This window comes from Coregonus lavaretus (assembly GCF_964263955.1).
Source record: "Coregonus lavaretus genome assembly, contig: HAP1_SCAFFOLD_2665, whole genome shotgun sequence".
Taxonomy (NCBI): domain Eukaryota; kingdom Metazoa; phylum Chordata; class Actinopteri; order Salmoniformes; family Salmonidae; genus Coregonus; species Coregonus lavaretus.
This window is the reverse complement of record NW_028160117.1, coordinates 57,501-76,615: the sequence shown is the minus strand read 5'-3', so window position 1 is coordinate 76,615 and position 19,115 is coordinate 57,501. Positions and strand designations below refer to the sequence as shown.

The following is a 19,115-nucleotide window of genomic DNA, read 5'->3' as shown; positions in this document are numbered from 1 at the left end:
AGCATCGCCGCCATGTTGGAGACATCGATGGGAGGAGTTGGACCAGGAGGGGGAGGGGCCAAGACCCTGCCCAGAACCATGAGGGGAAGCGGCAGCTACCTCAACCCTCCACAGGTCTGTCTGGGGGGGGGGGGGTATATAACATAATGTGTGTTTGTGTGTGTGTGTTGTGTGTGTTGTGTGTGTGCGTATAATGTTTAACATGTAACGTGTGTGTGTTTAAGATGTCTTTGTGTTTCCAGTACAACGTGGGTCATTCCACCTCCACAACCACAAGGAGGAGGATTTCAACACCCTCCATGTCATATAGATACAATAACCATTCCTGAAACGTTATTTTGCCGATATATCATTTGATCTCTGAGAAATGAAGCTAAATTGATTGTCACCCGTAATTGGGCCATTTTAATTCATAGGGTTCATATAATATTCATTAATATAGGACCCAACATCTGATTTGGATCAAACTTCTTCCTACCACCAATGAGTAAGACATGAGGAATCCCCAAAACAGGGTGAAAAGCCACCCACGGACCCCCCCCCCCCCCCACCCCCTACGCCAATCCCGGCCCAACAGGGTGAAAAGCCACCCACGGACCCCCCCCCCCCCACCCCCTACGCCAATCCCGGCCCAACAGGGTGAAAAGCCACCCACGGACCCCCCCCCCCCCCCACCCCCTACGCCAATCCCGGCCCAACAGGGTGAAAAGCCACCCACGGACCCCCCCCCCCCCACCCCCTACGCCAATCCCGGCCCAACAGGGTGAAAAGCCACCCACGGACCCCCCCCCCACCCCCTACGCCAATCCCGGCCCAACAGGGTGAAAAGCCACCCACGGACCCCCCCCCACCCCCTACGCCAATCCCGGCCCAACAGGGTGAAAAGCCACCCACGGACCCCCCCCCACCCCCTACGCCAATCCCGGCCCAACAGGGTGAAAAGCCACCCACGGACCCCCCCCCACCCCCTACGCCAATCCCGGCCCAACAGGGTGAAAAGCCACCCACGGACCCCCCCCCCCACCCCCTACGCCAATCCCGGCCCAACAGGGTGAAAAGCCACCCACGGACCCCCCCCACCCCCTACGCCAATCCCGGCCCAACAGGGTGAAAAGCCACCCAACGACTCATGTGTAATGTGTGTATGATCCTCCAGGTGAGTCCAGCGGCGCTGCGGCGCCAGGCCGGGTCAGGTGGTCTGGGGTCTGATGACGACGTCGTGAATCGCCGTCGGACCATCAGCGGTCCGCTCACCGACCAGACAGATTCCGCCCAGATCCAGTCCCCACGGCAACATACTGAGCTATGCCCAGAACCACGCCCACGCTCCACAGTCGCCACGCCGACAGGAGAAGGGCTTATTACGGATGGAACAGCGACCATCAACCGAAGGTTCATCAGACTAACTTTATCAGTTTAACTAGCTGTCTAACTCTATCAGTCTAACTCTATCAGTCTAACTCTATCAGTCTAACTCTATCAGTCTAACTCTATCAGTCTAACTCTATCAGTCTAACTCTATCAGTCTAACTTTATCAGTCTAACTCTATCAGTCTAACTCTATCAGTCTAGCTACATCAGTCTAACTAGCTGTCTAACTCTATCAGACTAACTCTATCAGTCTAACTAGCTGTCTAACTCTATCAGTCTAACTCTATCAGTCTAACTCTATCAGTCTAACTCTATCAGTCTAACTAGCTGTCTAACTCTATCAGACTAACTCTATCAGTCTAACTAGCTGTCTAACTCTATCAGTCTAACTATCAGTCTAACTCTATCAGTCTAACTAGCTGTCTAACTCTATCAGTCTAACTCTATGATTGTAACTCTATCAGTCTAACTCTATCAGTCTAACTAGCTGTCTAACTATATCAGTCTAACTCTATCAGTCTAACTAGCTGTCTAACTCTATCAGTCTAACTCTATCAGTCTAACTCTATCAGTCTAACTCTATCAGTCTAACTAGCTGTCTAACTCTATCAGTCTAACTAGCTGTCTAACTCTATCAGTCTAACTCTATCAGTCTAACTCTATCAGTCTAACTCTATCAGTCTAACTCTATCAGTCTAACTAGCTGTCTAACTCTAACAGTCTAACTCTATCAGTCTAACTCTATCAGTCTAACTATCAATCTAACACTATCAGTCTAACCCTATCAGTCTAAGTAGCTGTCTAACTCTATCAGTCTAACTCTATCAGTCTAACTTTATCAGTCTAACTTTATCAGTCTAACTCTATCAGTCTAACTATATCAGTCTAACTAGCTGTCTAACTCTATCAGTCTAACTCTATCAGTCTAACTAGCTGTCTAACTCTATCAGTCTAACTCTATCAGTCTAACTAGCTGTCTAACTCTATCAGTCTAACTCTATCAGTCTAACTAGCTGTCTAACTCTATCAGTCTAACTCTATCAGTCTAACTCTATCAGTCTAACTCTATCAGTCTAACTCTATCAGTCTAACTAGCTGTCTAACTCTATCAGTCTAACTAGCTGTCTAACTACATCAGTCTAACTCTATCAGTCTAACTCTATCAGTCTAACTAGCTGTCTAACTCTATCAGTCTAACTAGCTGTCTAACTCTATCAGTCTAACTCTATCAGTCTAACTCTATCAGTCTAACTCTATCAGTCTAACTCTATCAGTCTAACTAGCTGTCTAACTCTAACAGTCTAACTCTATCAGTCTAACTCTATCAGTCTAACTATCAATCTAACACTATCAGTCTAACCCTATCAGTCTAAGTAGCTGTCTAACTCTATCAGTCTAACTCTATCAGTCTAACTTTATCAGTCTAACTTTATCAGTCTAACTCTATCAGTCTAACTATATCAGTCTAACTAGCTGTCTAACTCTATCAGTCTAACTCTATCAGTCTAACTCTATCAGTCTAAATAGCTGTCTAACTCTATCAGTCTAACTCTATCAGTCTAACTAGCTGTCGAACTCTATCAGTCTAACTCTATCAGTCTAACTTTATCAGTCTAACTAGCTGTCTAACTTTATCAGTCTAACTCTATCAGTCTAACTTTATCAGTCTAACTCTATCAGTCTAACTAGCTGTCTAACTCTATCAGTCTAACTCTATCAGTCTAACTAGCTGTCTAACTCTATCAGTCTAACTCTATCAGTCTAACTCTATCAGTCTAACTCTATCAGTCTAACTAGCTGTCTAACTCTATTAGTCTAACTCTATCAGTCTAACTAGCTGTCGAACTCTATCAGTCTAACTCTATCAGTCTAACTAGCTGTCTAACTCTATCAGTCTAACTCTATCAGTCTAACTCTATCAGTCTAACTTTATCAGTCTAACTAGCTGTCTAACTTTATCAGTCTAACTCTATCAGTCTAACTTTATCAGTCTAACTCTATCAGTCTAACTAGCTGTCTAACTCTATCAGTATAACTTTATCAGTCTAACTCTATCAGTCTAACACTATCAGTCTAACTAGCTGTCTAACTCTATCAGTCTAACTCTATCAGTCTAACTCTATCAGTCTAACACTATCAGTATAACTCTATCAGTCTAACTCTATCAGTCTAACTAGCTGTCTAACTCTAACAGTCTAACTCTATCAGTCTAACTAGCTGTCTAATTCTATCAGTCTAAATCTATCAGTCTAACTTTATCAGTCTAACTTTATCAGTCTAACTCTATCAGTCTAACTATATCAGTCTAACTAGCTGTCTAACTCTATCAGTCTAACTCTATCAGTCTAACACTATCAGTCTAACTATCAGTCTAACCCTATCAGTCTAACTAGCTGTCTAACTCTATCAGTCTAACTATCAGTCTAACTCTATCAGTCTAACTAGCTGTCTAACTCTATCAGTCTAACTATCAGTCTAACCCTATCAGTCTAACTAGCTGTCTAACTCTATCAGTCTAACTCTATCAGTCTAACTCTATCAGTCTAACTCTATCAGTCTAACTTTATCAGTCTAACTCTATCAGTCTAACTCTATCAGTCTAACTAGCTGTCTAACTCTATCAGTCTAACTCTATCAGTCTAACTCTATCAGTCTAACTCTATCAGTCTAACTCTATCAGTCTAACTCTATCAGTCTAACTATATCAGTCTAACTAGCTGTCTAACTCTATCAGTCTAACTAGCTGTCTAACTATATCAGTCTAACACTATCAGTCTAACTAGCTGTCTAACTCTATCAGTCTAACTCTATCAGTCTAACTCTATCAGTCTAACTATATCAGTCTAACTAGCTGTCTAACTCTATCAGTCTAACTAGCTGTCTAACTACATCAGTCTAACACTATCAGTCTAACTAGCTGTCTAACTCTATCAGTCTAACTCTATCAGTCTAACTCTATCAGTCTAACACTATCAGTCTAACTATCAGTCTAACACTATCAGTCTAACACTATCAGTCTAACTAGCTGTCTAACTCTATCAGTCTAACTCTATCAGTCTAACACTATCAGTCTAACTATCAGTCTAACACTATCAGTCTAACACTATCAGTCTAACACTATCAGTCTAACTCTATCAGTCTAACTAGCTGTCTAACTCTATCAGACTAACTCTATCAGTCTAACTTTATCAGTCTAACTAGCTGTCTAACTAACAGTCTAACTTTATCAGTATATCTCTATCAGTATAACTCTATCAGTCTAACTCTAACAGTCTAACTCTATCAGTCTAACTATCAGTCTAACACTATTAGTCTAACTCTATCAGTCTAACTAGCTGTCTAACTCTATCAGACTAACTCTATCAGTCTAACTTTATCAGTCTAACTTTATCAGTCTAGCTACATCAGACTAACTTTATCTGTCTAACTAGCTGTCTAACTCTATCAGTCTAACTCTATCAGTCTAACTTTATCAGTCTAACTAGCTGTCTAACTCTATCAGTCTAACTCTATCAGTCTAACTCTATCAGTCTAACTCTATCAGTCTAACTAGCTAACTCTATCAGTCTAACTCTATCAGTCTAACTTTATCAGTCTAACTAGCTGTCTAACTTTATCAGTCTAACTCTATCAGTCTAACTTTATCAGTCTAACTATATCAGTCTAACTTTATCAGTCTAACTCTATCAGTCTAACACTATCAGTCTAACACTATCAGTCTAACTAGCTGTCTAACTCTATCAGTCTAACTCTATCAGTCTAACTCTATCAGTCTAACTAGCTGTCTAACTAACAGTCTAACTTTATCAGTATATCTCTATCAGTCTAACTCTATCAGTCTAACTATATCAGTCTAACTCTATCAGTCTAACTATCAGTCTAACACTATCAGTCTAACACTATCAGTCTAACTCTATCAGTCTAACTAGCTGTCTAACTCTATCAGACTAACTCTATCAGTCTAACTTTATCAGTCTAACTCTATCAGTCTAACTCTATCAGTCTAACTCTAACAGTCTAACTCTAACAGTCTAACTCTATCAGTCTAACTATCAGTCTAACACTATCAGTCTAACTCTATCAGTCTAACTCTATCAGTCTAACTCTATCAGTCTAACTAGCTGTCTAACTCTATCAGACTAACTCTATCAGTCTAACTTTATCAGTCTAGCTACATCAGACTAACTTTATCTGTCTAACTAGCTGTCTAACTCTATCAGTCTAACTCTATCAGTCTAACTCTATCAGTCTAACTCTATCAGTCTAACTAGCTGTCTAACTCTATCAGTCTAGCTACATCAGACTAACTTTATCTGTCTAACTCTATCAGTATATCTCTATCAGTCTAACTCTATGATTGTAACTTTATCGGTCTAACTATATCAGTCTAACTCTATCAGTCTAACTATAATAATATAATAATTAGTCATTTATCAGACGCTCTTATCCAGAGCGACTTACAGGAGCAATTAGGGTTAAGTGCCTTGCTCAAGGGCACATCGACAGATGTTTCACCTAGTCGGCTCGGGGATTAGAACCAGCGACCTTTCGGTTACTGGCAAAACGCTCTTAACCACTAAGCTACCTGCCGCCCTAGCTGTCTAACTCTATCAGTCTAACTCTATCAGTCTAACTCTATCAGTCTAACTCTATCAGTCTAACTAGCTGTCTAACTCTATCAGTCTAACTCTATCAGTCTAACTAGCTGTCTAACTAACAGTCTAACTTTATCAGTATATCTCTATCAGTCTAACTCTATCAGTCTAACTAGCTGTCTAACTAACAGTCTAACTTTATCAGTATATCTCTATCAGTCTAACTCTATCAGTCTAACTAGCTGTCTAACTAACAGTCTAACTTTATCAGTATATCTCTATCAGTCTAACACTATCAGTCTAACTCTATCAGTCTAACACTATCAGTCTAACACTATCAGTCTAACTCTATCAGTCTAACTATCAGTATATCTCTATCAGTCTAACTCTATCAGTCTAACTCTATCAGTCTAACTCTATCAGTCTAACTAGCTGTCTAACTCTATCAGTCTAACTCTATCAGTCTAACTAGCTGTCTAACTAACAGTCTAACTTTATCAGTATATCTCTATCAGTCTAACTCTATCAGTCTAACTAGCTGTCTAACTCTATCAGTCTAACTCTATCAGTCTAACTATATTAGTCTAACTCTATCAGACTAACACTATCAGTCTAACTCTATCAGTCTAACTCTATCAGTCTAACTCTATCAGTCTAACTAGCTGTCTAACACTATCAGTCTAACTCTATCAGTCTAACTAGCTGTCTAACTCTAACAGTCTAACTCTATCAGTCTAACTCTATCAGTCTAACTATCAGTCTAACACTATCAGTCTAACTCTATCAGTCTAACTAGCTGTCTAACTCTATCAGACTAACTCTATCAGTCTAACTCTATCAGTCTAACTAGCTGTCTAACTCTATCAGACTAACTCTATCAGTCTAACTTTATCAGTCTAACTTTATCAGTCTAACTCTATCGGTCTAACTATATCAGTCTAACTAGCTGTCTAACTCTATCAGTCTAACTCTATCAGTCTAACTAGCTGTCTAACTAACAGTCTAACTTCATCAGTATATCTCTATCAGTCTAACTCTATCAGTCTAACTCTATCAGTCTAACTATCAGTCTAACTCTATCAGTCTAACTCTATCAGTCTAACTATATCAGTCTAACTAGCTGTCTAACTCTATCAGTCTAACTATCAGTCTAACTCTATCAGTCTAACTCTATCAGTCTAACTCTATCAGTCTAACTAGCTGTCTAACTCTATCAGTCTAACTCTATCAGTCTAACTCTATCAGTCTAACTCTATCAGTCTAACTAGCTGTCTAACTAACAGTCTAACTTTAGCAGTATATCTCTATCAGTCTAACTAGCTGTCTAACTCTATCAGTCTAACTCTATCAGTCTAACTAGCTGTCTAACTAACAGTCTAACTTCATCAGTATATCTCTATCAGTCTAACTCTATCAGTCTAACTCTATCAGTCTAACTATCAGTCTAACTCTATCAGTCTAACTCTATCAGTCTAACTATATCAGTCTAACTAGCTGTCTAACTCTATCAGTCTAACTATCAGTCTAACTCTATCAGTCTAACTCTATCAGTCTAACTCTATCAGTCTAACTAGCTGTCTAACTCTATCAGTCTAACTCTATCAGTCTAACTCTATCAGTCTAACTCTATCAGTCTAACTCTATCAGTCTAACTAGCTGTCTAACTAACAGTCTAACTTTAGCAGTATATCTCTATCAGTCTAACTATCAGTCTAACTATATCAGTCTAACTCTATGATTGTAACTCTATCAGTCTAACTATATCAGTCTAACTAGCTGTCTAACTCTATCAGTCTAACTCTATCAGTCTAACTCTATCAGTCTAACTATCAGTCTAACTCTATCAGACTAACACTATCAGTCTAACTCTATCAGTCTAACTCTATCAGTCTAACTCTATCAGTCTAACTAGCTGTCTAACACTATCAGTCTAACTCTATCAGTCTAACTAGCTGTCTAACTCTAACAGTCTAACTCTATCAGTCTAACTCTATCAGTCTAACTATCAGTCTAACACTATCAGTCTAACTCTATCAGTCTAACTAGCTGTCTAACTCTATCAGACTAACTCTATCAGTCTAACTCTATCAGTCTAACTAGCTGTCTAACTCTATCAGACTAACTCTATCAGTCTAACTTTATCAGTCTAACTTTATCAGTCTAACTCTATCGGTCTAACTATATCAGTCTAACTAGCTGTCTAACTCTATCAGTCTAACTCTATCAGTCTAACTAGCTGTCTAACTAACAGTCTAACTTCATCAGTATATCTCTATCAGTCTAACTCTATCAGTCTAACTCTATCAGTCTAACTATCAGTCTAACTCTATCAGTCTAACTCTATCAGTCTAACTATATCAGTCTAACTAGCTGTCTAACTCTATCAGTCTAACTATCAGTCTAACTCTATCAGTCTAACTCTATCAGTCTAACTCTATCAGTCTAACTAGCTGTCTAACTCTATCAGTCTAACTCTATCAGTCTAACTCTATCAGTCTAACTCTATCAGTCTAACTCTATCAGTCTAACTAGCTGTCTAACTAACAGTCTAACTTTAGCAGTATATCTCTATCAGTCTAACTATCAGTCTAACTATATCAGTCTAACTCTATGATTGTAACTCTATCAGTCTAACTATATCAGTCTAACTAGCTGTCTAACTCTATCAGTCTAACTAGCTGTCTAACTCTATCAGTCTAACTATCAGTATATCTCTATCAGTCTAACTCTATGATTGTAACTTTATCGGTCTAACTATATCAGTCTAACTCTATCAGTCTAACTCTATGATTGTAACTTTATCGGTCTAACTATATCAGTCTAACTCTATGATTGTAACTTTATCGGTCTAACTATATCAGTCTAACTCTATCAGTCTAACTCTATGATTGTAACTCTATCAGTCTAACTCTATCAGTCTAACTCTATGATTGTAACTTTATCGGTCTAACTATATCAGTCTAACTCTATCAGTCTAACTCTATCAGTCTAACTGTCTCCCGAGTGGCGCAGTGGTCTAAGGCACTGCATTGTGCTAGCTGTGCCACTAGAGATCCTGGTTCAAATCCAGGCTCTGTCATAGCCGGCCGTGACCGGGAGACCCATGGGGCGGCGCACAATTGGCCCAGCGTCGTCCAGGGTAGGGGAGGGAATGGCCGGCAGTGGTAGAGCATGGCGTTTGCAACGCCAGGGTTGTGGGTTCGATTCCCACAGGGGGACAGTATAAAAAAAGAATGTATGCACTCACTAACTGTAAGTCGCTCTGGATAAGAGCGTCTGCTAAATGACTTAAATGTAACTCTAGCTGTCTAACTTGATCAGTCTAACTTTATCAGTCTAACTCTATCAGTCTAACTCTATCAGTCTAACTATCAGTCTAACTATATCAGTCTAACTAGCTGTCTAACTATCAGTCTAACTCTATCAGTCTAACTCTATCAGTCTAACTCTATCAGTCTAACTAGCTGTCTAACTCTATCAGTCTAACTCTATCAGTCTAACTCTATCAGTCTAACTAGCTGTCTAACTCTATCAGTCTAACTCTATCAGTCTAACTATATCAGTCTAACTAGCTGTCTAACTCTATCAGTCTAACTCTATCAGTCTAACTAGCTGTCTAACTACATCAGTCTAACTCTATCAGTCTAACTCAATCAATCAATCAATCAATTTTATTTTATATAGCCCTTCTTACATCAGCTAATATCTCGAAGTGCTGTACAGAAACCCAGCCTAAAACCCCAAACAGCTAGTAATGCAGGTGTAGAAGCACGGTGGCTAGGAAAAACTCCCTAGAAAGGCAAAACCTAGGAAGAAACCTAGAGAGGAACCAGGCTATGAGGGGTGGCCAGTCCTCTTCTGGCTGTGCCGGGTGGAGATTATAACAGAACCATGCCAAGATGTTCAAAAATGTTCATAAGTGACAAGCATGGTCAAATAATAATCAGGAATAAATCTCAGTTGGCTTTTCATAGCCGATCATTAGAGTTTAAAACAGCAGGTCTGGGACAGGTAGGGGTTCCATAACCGCAGGCAGAACAGTTTAAACTGGAATAGCAGCAAGGCCAGGCGGACTGGGGACAGCAAGGAGTCACCACGGCCGGTAGTCCCGACGTATGGTCCTAGGGCTCAGGTCTCTCAGTTGGCTTTTCATAGCCGATCATTTAGAGTTGAAAACAGCAGGTCTGGGACAGGTAGGGGTTTCGTAGCCGCAGGCAGAACAGTTGAAACTGGAATAGCAGCAAGGCCAGGCGGACTGGGGACAGCAAGGTGTCATCATGCCCGGTAGTCCTGACGTATGGTCCTAGGGCTCAGGTTCTCAGAGAGAAAGAGAGAACGAGAGAATTAGAGAGAGCATACTTAAATTCACACAGGACACTGGATAAGACAGGAGAAGTACTCCAGGTATAACCAACTAACCCCAGCCCCCCGACACATAAACTACTGCAGCATAAATACTGGAGGCTGAGACAGGAGCGGTCCGGAGACACTGTGGCCCCATCCGAAGAAACCCCCGGACAGGGCCAAACAGGAAGGATATAACCCCACCCACTCCGCCAAAGCACAGCCCCCGCACCACTAGAGGGATATCCCCAACCACCAACTTACAATCCTGAGACAAGGCCGAGTATAGCCCACAGAGGTCTCCACCACAGCACAAACCAAGGGGGGGGCGCCAACCCAGACAGGAAGATCACGTCAGTAACTCAACCCACTCAAGTGACGCACCCCTCCCAGGGACGGCATGAAAGAGCACCAGCAAGCCAGTGACTCAGCCCCTGCAACAGGGTTAGAGGCAGAGAACCCCAGTGGAGAGGGGAACCGGCCTGGCAGAGACAGCAAGGGCTGTTCGTTGCTCCAGCCTTTCCGTTCACCTTCACACTCCTGGGCCAGACTACACTCAATCATATGACCTACTGAAGAGATAAGTCTTCAGTAAAGACTTAAAGGTTGAGACCGAGTCTGCGTCTCTCACATGGGTAGGCAGACTGTTCCATAAAAATGGAGATCTATAGGAGAAAGCCCTGCCTCCCGCTGTTTGCTTAGAAATTCTAGGGACAATTAGGAGGCCTGCGTCTTGTGACCGTAGCGTACGTATTGGTATGTACGGCAGGACCAACTCGGAAAGATAGGTAGGAGCAAGCCCATGTAACGCTTTATAGGTTAACAGTAAAACCTTGAAATCAGCCCTTGCCTTAACAGGAAGCCAGTGTAGGGAAGCTAGCACTGGAGTAATATGATCAAATTTCTTGGTTCTAGTCAGGATTCTAGCAGCCGTATTTAGCACTAACTGAAGTTTATTTAGTGCTTTATCCGGGTAGCCGGAAAATAGAGCATTGCAGTAGTCTAACCTAGAAGTAACAAATGCATGGATTAATTTTTCTGCATCATTTTTGGACAGAAAATTTCTGATTTTTGCAATGTTACGTAGATGGAAAAAAGCTGTCCTTGAAACAGTCTTGATATGTTCGTCAAAAGAGAGATCAGGGTCAAGAGTAACGCCTAGGTCCTTCACAGTTTTATTTGAGACGACTTTACAACCATCAAGATGAATTGTCAGATTTAACAGAAGATCTCTTTGTTTCTTGGGACCTAGAACAAGCATCTCTGTTTTGTCCGAGTTTAAAAGTAAAAAGTTTTCAGCCATCCACTTCCTTATGTCTGAAACACAGGCTTCTAGCGAGGGCAATTTTGGGGCTTCACCATGCTTCATTGAAATGTACAGCTGTGTGTCATCCGCATAGCAGTGAAAGTTAACATTATGTTTTCGAATAACATCCCCAAGAGGTAAAATATATAGTGAAAACAATAGTGGTCCTAAAACGGAACCTTGAGGAACACCGAAATGTACAGTTGATTTGTCGGAGGACAGACCATTCACAGAGACAAACTGATATCTTTCCGACAGGTAGGATCTAAACCAGGCCAGAACTTGTCCGTGTAGACCAATTTGGGTTTCCAGTCTCTCCAAAAGAATGTGGTGATCGATGGTGTCAAAGGCAGCACTAAGGTCTAGTAGCACGAGGACAGATGCAGAGCCTCGGTCTGACGCCATTAAAAGGTCATTTACCACCTTCACAAGTGCAGTCTCAGTGCTATGATGGGGTCTAAAACCAGACTGAAGCATTTCGTATACATTGTTTGTCTTCAGAAAGGCAGTGAGTTGCTGCGCAACAGCTTTTTCTAAAATTTTTGAGAGGAATGGAAGATTCGATATAGGCCGATAGTTTTTTATATTTTCCGGGTCAAGGTTTGGCTTTTTCAAGAGAGGCTTTATCACTGCCACTTTTAGTGAGTTTGGTACACATCCGGTGGATAGAGAGCTGTTTATTATGTTCAACATAGGAGGGCCAAGCACAGGAAGCAGCTCCTTCAGCAGTTTAGTAGGAATAGGATCCAGTATGCAGCTTGAAGGTTTAGAGGCCATGATTATTTTCATCATTGTGTCAAGAGATATAGTACTAAAACACTTAAGTGTCTCTCCCGATCCCAGGCCCTCGCAGAGCTGTGCAGATCCAGGACAGCTAAGCCCTGGAGGAATACGCAGATTCAAAGAGGAGTCCGTAATTTGCTTTCTAATGGTCATGATCTTTTCCTCAAAGAAGTTCATGAATTTATCACTGCTGAAGTGAAAACCATCCTCTCTTGGGGAATGCTGCTTTTTAGTTAGCTTTGCAACAGTATCAAAAAGAAATTTTGGATTGTTCTTATTTTCCTCGATTAATTTGGAAAAGTAGGATGATCGAGCAGCAGTGAGGGCTCTTCGGTACTGCACGGTACTGTCTTTCCAAGCTAGTCGGAAGACTTCCAGTTTGGTGTGGCGCCATTTCCGTTCCAATTTCCTGGAAGCTTGCTTCAAAGCTCGGGTATTTTCTGTATACCAGGGAGCTAGTTTCTTATGACAAATGTTTTTCGTTTTTAGGGGTGCAACTGCATCTAGGGTATTGCGCAAGGTTAAATTGAGTTCCTCAGTTAAGTGGTTAACTGATTTTTGTCCTCTGACGTCCTTGGGTAGGCAGAAGGAGTCTGGAAGGGCATCAATGAATTTTTGTGTTGTCTGAGAATTTATAGCACGACTTTTGATGCTCCTTGGTTGGGGTCTGAGCAGATTATTTGTTGCGATTGCAAACGTAATAAAATGGTGGTCCGATAGTCCAGGATTTTGTGGAAAAACATTAAGATCTACAACATTTATTTCATGGGACAAAACTAGGTCCAGAGTATGACTGTGGCAGTGAGTAGGTCCAGAGACATGTTGGACAAAACCCACTGAGTCGATAATGGCTCCGAAAGACTTTTGGAGTGGGTCTGTGGACTTCTCCATGTGAATATTAAAATCACCAAAAATTAGAATATGATCTGCTATGACTACAAGGTCTGATAGGAATTCAGGAAACTCAGAGAGGAACACTGTATATGGCCCAGGAGGCCTGTAAACAGTAGCTATAAAAAGTGATTGAGTAGGCTGCATAGATTTCATGACTAGAAGCTCAAAAGACGAAAACGCCATTTTTTTTTTTGTAAATTGAAATTTGCTATCGTAAATGTTAGCAACACCTCCGCCTTTGCGGGATGCACGGGGAATATGGTCACTAGTGTAACCAGGAGGTGAGGCCTCATTTAACACAGCAAATTCATCAGGCTTAAGCCATGTTTCAGTCAGGCCAATCACATCAAGATTATGATCAGTGATTAGTTCATTGACTATGACTGCCTTTGAAGTGAGGGATCTAACATTAAGTAACCCTATTTTGAGATGTGAGGTATCACGATCTCTTTCAATAATGGCAGGAATGGAGGAGGTCTTTATCCTAATAAGATTGCTAGGGTGAACACCGCCATGTTTAGTTTTGCCCAACCTAGGTCGAGGCACAGACACAGTCTCAATGGGTATGGCTGAGCTGACTACACTGACTATGCTATTGGCAGACTCCACTAAGCTGGCAGGTTGGCTAACAGCCTGCTGCCTGGCCTGCACCCTATTTCACTGTGGGGCTAGAGGAGTTAGAGCCCTATCTATGTTGGTAGATAAGAGGAGAGCACCCCTCCGGCTAGGATGGAGTCCGTCACTCCTCAGCAGGTCAGGCTTGGTCCTGTTTGTGGGTGAGTCCCAGAAAGAGGGCCAATTATCCACAAATGTTATCTTTTGGGAGGGGCAGAAAACAGTTTTCAACCAGCGATTGAGTGCTGAGACTCTGCTGTAGAGCTCGTCACTTCCCCTAACTGGGAGGGGGCCAGAGACAATTACTCGATGCCGACACATCTTTCTAGCTGATTTACACGCTGAAGCTATGTTGCACTTGGTGACCTCTGACTGTTTCATCCTAACATCGTTGGTGCCGACGTGGATAACAATATCTCTATACTCTCTACACTCGCCAGTTTTAGCTTTAGCCAGCACCATCTTTAGATTAGCCTTAACGTCGGTAGCCCTGCCCCCTGGTAAACAGTGTATGATCGCTGGGTGATTCGTTTTAAGTCTAATACTGCGGGTAATGGAGTCGCCAATGACTAGGGTTTTCAATTTGTCAGAGCTAATGGTGGGAGCCTTCGGAGTCTCAGACCCCGTAACGGGAGGAGTAGAGACAAGAGAAGACTCAGACTCAGACTCCGACTCGCTACATAATGGGGAAAACCGGTTGAAGGTTTCTGTCGGCTGAATGAGCGACACCGGTTGAGCATTCCAACAGTATTTCCCTCCAGAAGCCATGAGAAAGTTGTCCGGCTGCGGGGACTGTGCGGGGGGATTTATACTAACGTTACTGTCTGTACTTACTGGTGGCACAGACGCTGTTTCATTCTTTCCTACACTGATATTACCCTTGCCTAACGATTGCGTCTGAAGCTGGGCTTGTAGCACAGCTATTCTCGCCGCTAGTTAGACTGTCTAACTCTATCAGTCTAACTAGCTGTCTAACTCTATCAGTCTAACTTTATCAGTCTAACTCTATCAGTCTAACTCTATCAGTCTAACTAGCTGTCTAACTCTATCAGTCTAACTCTATCAGTCTAACTAGCTGTCTAACTCTATCAGTCTAACTCTATCAGTCTAACTCTATCAGTCTATCTCTAACAGTCTAACTCTATGATTGTAACTTTATCAGTCTAACTATATCAGTCTAACTCTATCAGTCTAACTCTATCAGTCTAACTATCAGTCTAACTCTATCAGTCTAACTCTATGATTGTAACTATATCAGTCTAACACTATCAGTCTAACTCTATCAGTCTAACTCTATCAGTCTAACTCTATCAGTCTAACTAACAGTCTAACTCTATCAGTCTAACACTATCAGTCTAACTCTATCAGTCTAACTAACAGTCTAACTCTATCAGTCTAACACTATCAGTCTAACTCTATCAGTCTAACTCTATCAGTCTAACTCTATCAGTCTAACTCTATCAGTCTAACTCTATCAGTCTAACTAACAGTCTAACTCTATCAGTCTAACACTATCAGTCTAACTAGCTGTCTAACTCTATCAGTCTAACTAACAGTCTAACTCTATCAGTCTAACTCTATCAGTCTAACTCTATCAGTCTAACTCTATCAGTCTAACTCTATCAGTCTAACTAACAGTCTAACTCTATCAGTCTAACTCTATCAGTCTAACTCTATCAGTCTAACTATCAGTCTAACTCTATCAGTCTAACTAGCTGTCTAACTCTATCAGTCTAACACTATCAGTCTAACTCTATCAGTCTAACTCTATCAGTCTAACTCTGTGATTGTAACTATATCAGTCTAACTCTATCAGTCTAACTAACAGTCTAACTCTATCAGTCTAACACTATCAGTCTAACTCTATCAGTCTAACTCTATCAGTCTAACTCTGTGATTGTAACTCTATCAGTCTAACTAGCTGTCTAACTCTATCAGTCTAACTCTATCAGTCTATCTCTATCAGTCTAACTCTATCAGTCTAACTCTAACAGTCTAACTCTATGATTGTAACTTTATCGGTCTAACTCTATCAGTCTAACTCTATCAGTCTATCTCTAACAGTCTAACTCTATGATTGTAACTTTATCGGTCTAACTCTAACAGTCTAACTCTATCAGTCTAACTCTAACAGTCTAACTCTATGATTGTAACTTTATCGGTCTAACTCTATCAGTCTAACTATATCAGTCTAACTCTATCAGTCTAACTCTGTGATTGTAACTCTATCAGTCTAACTCTATCAGTCTAACTATATCAGTCTAACTATATCAGTCTAACTCTATCAGTCTAACTCTATCAGTCTAACTATCAGTCTAACTCTATCAGTCTAACTCTATCAGTCTAACTATCAGTCTAACTCTATCAGTCTAACACTATCAGTCTAACTCTATCAGTCTAACTCTATCAGTCTAACTCTGTGATTGTAACTCTATCAGTCTAACTAGCTGTCTAACTCTATCAGTCTAACTCTATCAGTCTAACTCTATCAGTCTAACTAGCTGTCTAACTCTATCAGTCTAACTCTATCAGTCTAACTCTAACAGTCTAACTCTATGATTGTAACTTTATCGGTCTAACTCTATCAGTCTAACTATATCAGTCTAACTCTATCAGTCTAACTCTGTGATTGTAACTCTATCAGTCTAACTCTATCAGTCTAACTCTATCAGTCTAACTATATCAGTCTAACTCTATCAGTCTATCTCTATCAGTCTAACTAGCTGTCTAACTCTATCAGACTAACTCTATCAGTCTAACTCTATCAGTCTAACTCTATCAGTCTAACTATCAGTCTAACTCTAACAGTCTAACTCTATCAGTCTATCTCTATCAGTCTAACTCTATCAGTCTAACTCTATCAGTCTAACTCTATCAGTCTAACTCTATCAGTCTATCTCTATCAGTCTAACTCTATCAGTCTAACTCTATCAGTCTAACTCTATCAGTCTAACTCTATCAGTCTAACTATATCAGTCTAACTCTGTGATTGTAACTTTATCGGTCTAACTATATCAGTCTAATTAGCTGTCTAACTCTATCAGTCTAACTCTATCATTCTAACTCTATGATTGTAACTTTATCGGTCTAACTCTATCAGTCTAACTCTATCAGTCTAACTCTATCAGTCTAACTCTATCAGTCTAACTAACAGTCTAACTCTATCAGTCTAACACTATCAGTCTAACTCTATCAGTCTAACTCTATCATTCTAACTCTATGATTGTAACTATATCAGTCTAACTCTATGATTGTAACTATATCAGTCTAACTCTATCAGTCTAACTCTATCAGTCTAACTCTATCAGTCTAACTCTATCAGTCTAACTAACAGTCTAACTCTATCAGTCTAACACTATCAGTCTAACTCTATCAGTCTAACTCTATCAGTCTAACTCTGTGATTGTAACTCTATCAGTCTAACTAGCTGTCTAACTCTATCAGTCTAACTCTATCAGTCTAACTCTATCAGTCTAACTCTAACAGTCTAACTCTATCAGTCTAACTCTAACAGTCTAACTCTATGATTGTAACTTTATCGGTCTAACTCTATCAGTCTAACTCTATCAGTCTAACTCTGTGATTGTAACTCTATCAGTCTAACTCTATCAGTCTAACTATCAGTCTAACTCTATCAGTCTAACTCTATCAGTCTAACTCTATCAGTCTAACTATATCAGTCTAACTCTATCAGTCTAACTATATCAGTCTAACTATATCAGTCTAACTCTATCAGTCTAACTTTATCAGTCTAACTATATCAGTCTAACTCTATCAGTCTAACTCTGTGATTGTAACTCTATCAGTCTAACTCTATCAGTCTAACTATCAGTCTAACTCTATCAGTCTAACTCTATCAGTCTAACTCTATCAGTCTAACTATATCAGTCTAACTCTATCAGTCTAACTATATCAGTCTAACTATATCAGTCTAACTCTATCAGTCTAACTCTATCAGTCTAACTATCAGTCTAACTCTATCAGTCTAACTCTATCAGTCTAACTATCAGTCTAACTCTATCAGTCTAACTCTATCAGTCTAACTATCAGTCTAACTCTAACAGTCTAACTCTATCAGTCTAACTCTATCAGTCTAACTCTATCAGTCTAACTATATCAGTCTAACTCTGTGATTGTAACTTTATCGGTCTAACTATATCAGTCTAATTAGCTGTCTAACTCTATCAGTCTAACTCTATCATTCTAACTCTATGATTGTAACTTTATCGGTCTAACTCTATCAGTCTAACTCTATCAGTCTAACTCTATCAGTCTAACTCTATCAGTCTAACTCTGTGATTGTAACTTTATCGGTCTAACTATATCAGTCTGTAACAGTTACAATTAAATATATCACTTGAACAGTTATACAGATGATAGTTGAATGACATGTCTAATAGTTAATCTGATTGGTGCCCAGGAGGAAGCCCCCCCCCCTCCACTATTCTGACGGAGAGAAGTTCCATCTGACAGAGACAGACACCATTCGGCGACGCCCACGCAGCCGCGAGCACAGCCACGACCAATCAGACGACAGCACAACCAGCAGCAGCCAACCAGAGATTAGCATAACCAGCATCGACCAACCAGCGAGCGGCACACCTGGCAGCAGCCAACCAGAGATTAGCATAACCAGCATCGACCAACCAGCGAGCGGCACACCTGGCAGTGGCCAACCAGACAGCAGCAGGAAGAGCATTGACAAACCAGAGAGCAGCGCGCCAGGCATTGACCAATCCCATCGCAGCCTGTTGGCCCCCCAGCAGCTGAACGGAGGGGTCGACCAATCACAGCGCGTCGTCCTGCGGAGGCGGCCTTTGTCGGAGGCTGAGGCGGCCTCTCGCAGGGAGAGCTGTGATAGGCCAGAAGTCAGGAAGCCGCTGAAGCCACCGGTGTCGCCCAAACCCTCGATGGCGGCTGTGAGGAGACAGCAGCAGGACCCCCCCACCCCGACCAGACGCGTTCCCCTGCCTGGACCTGAAGCTGACAGTCCTGGTGAGTTTAACCCCTGACCCCTGACCTCTAAACCTCACCCCGACCAGACGCGTCCCCCTGCCTGGACCTGAAGCTGACAGTCCTGGTGAGTTTAACCCCTGACCCCTGACCTCTAAACCTAACCCCGACCAGACGCGTCCCCCTGCCTGGACCTGAAGCTGACAGTCCTGGTGAGTTTAACCCCTGACCCCTGACCTCTAAACCTAACCCCA

General features: G+C 41.3%; 1 protein-coding gene across 1 annotated transcript in view; it reads left to right on the top strand.

Moving 5' to 3' along the window:
- Positions 1–3: 3 nt before the first annotated feature.
- The window catches only part of LOC311122129 (uncharacterized protein), a gene marked incomplete at both ends in the record, with an annotated part of 22,000 nt that continues 2,888 nt past the window's right edge, over positions 4–19,115 (top strand). Inside the window, 3 exons of the mRNA XM_084196535.1 lie at positions 4–114; positions 1,157–1,392; positions 18,329–18,903. Of these exons, the coding sequence (XP_084052661.1) occupies positions 4–114; positions 1,157–1,392; positions 18,329–18,903 (922 nt within the window). The remainder of the gene's footprint in view (positions 115–1,156; positions 1,393–18,328; positions 18,904–19,115) is intronic.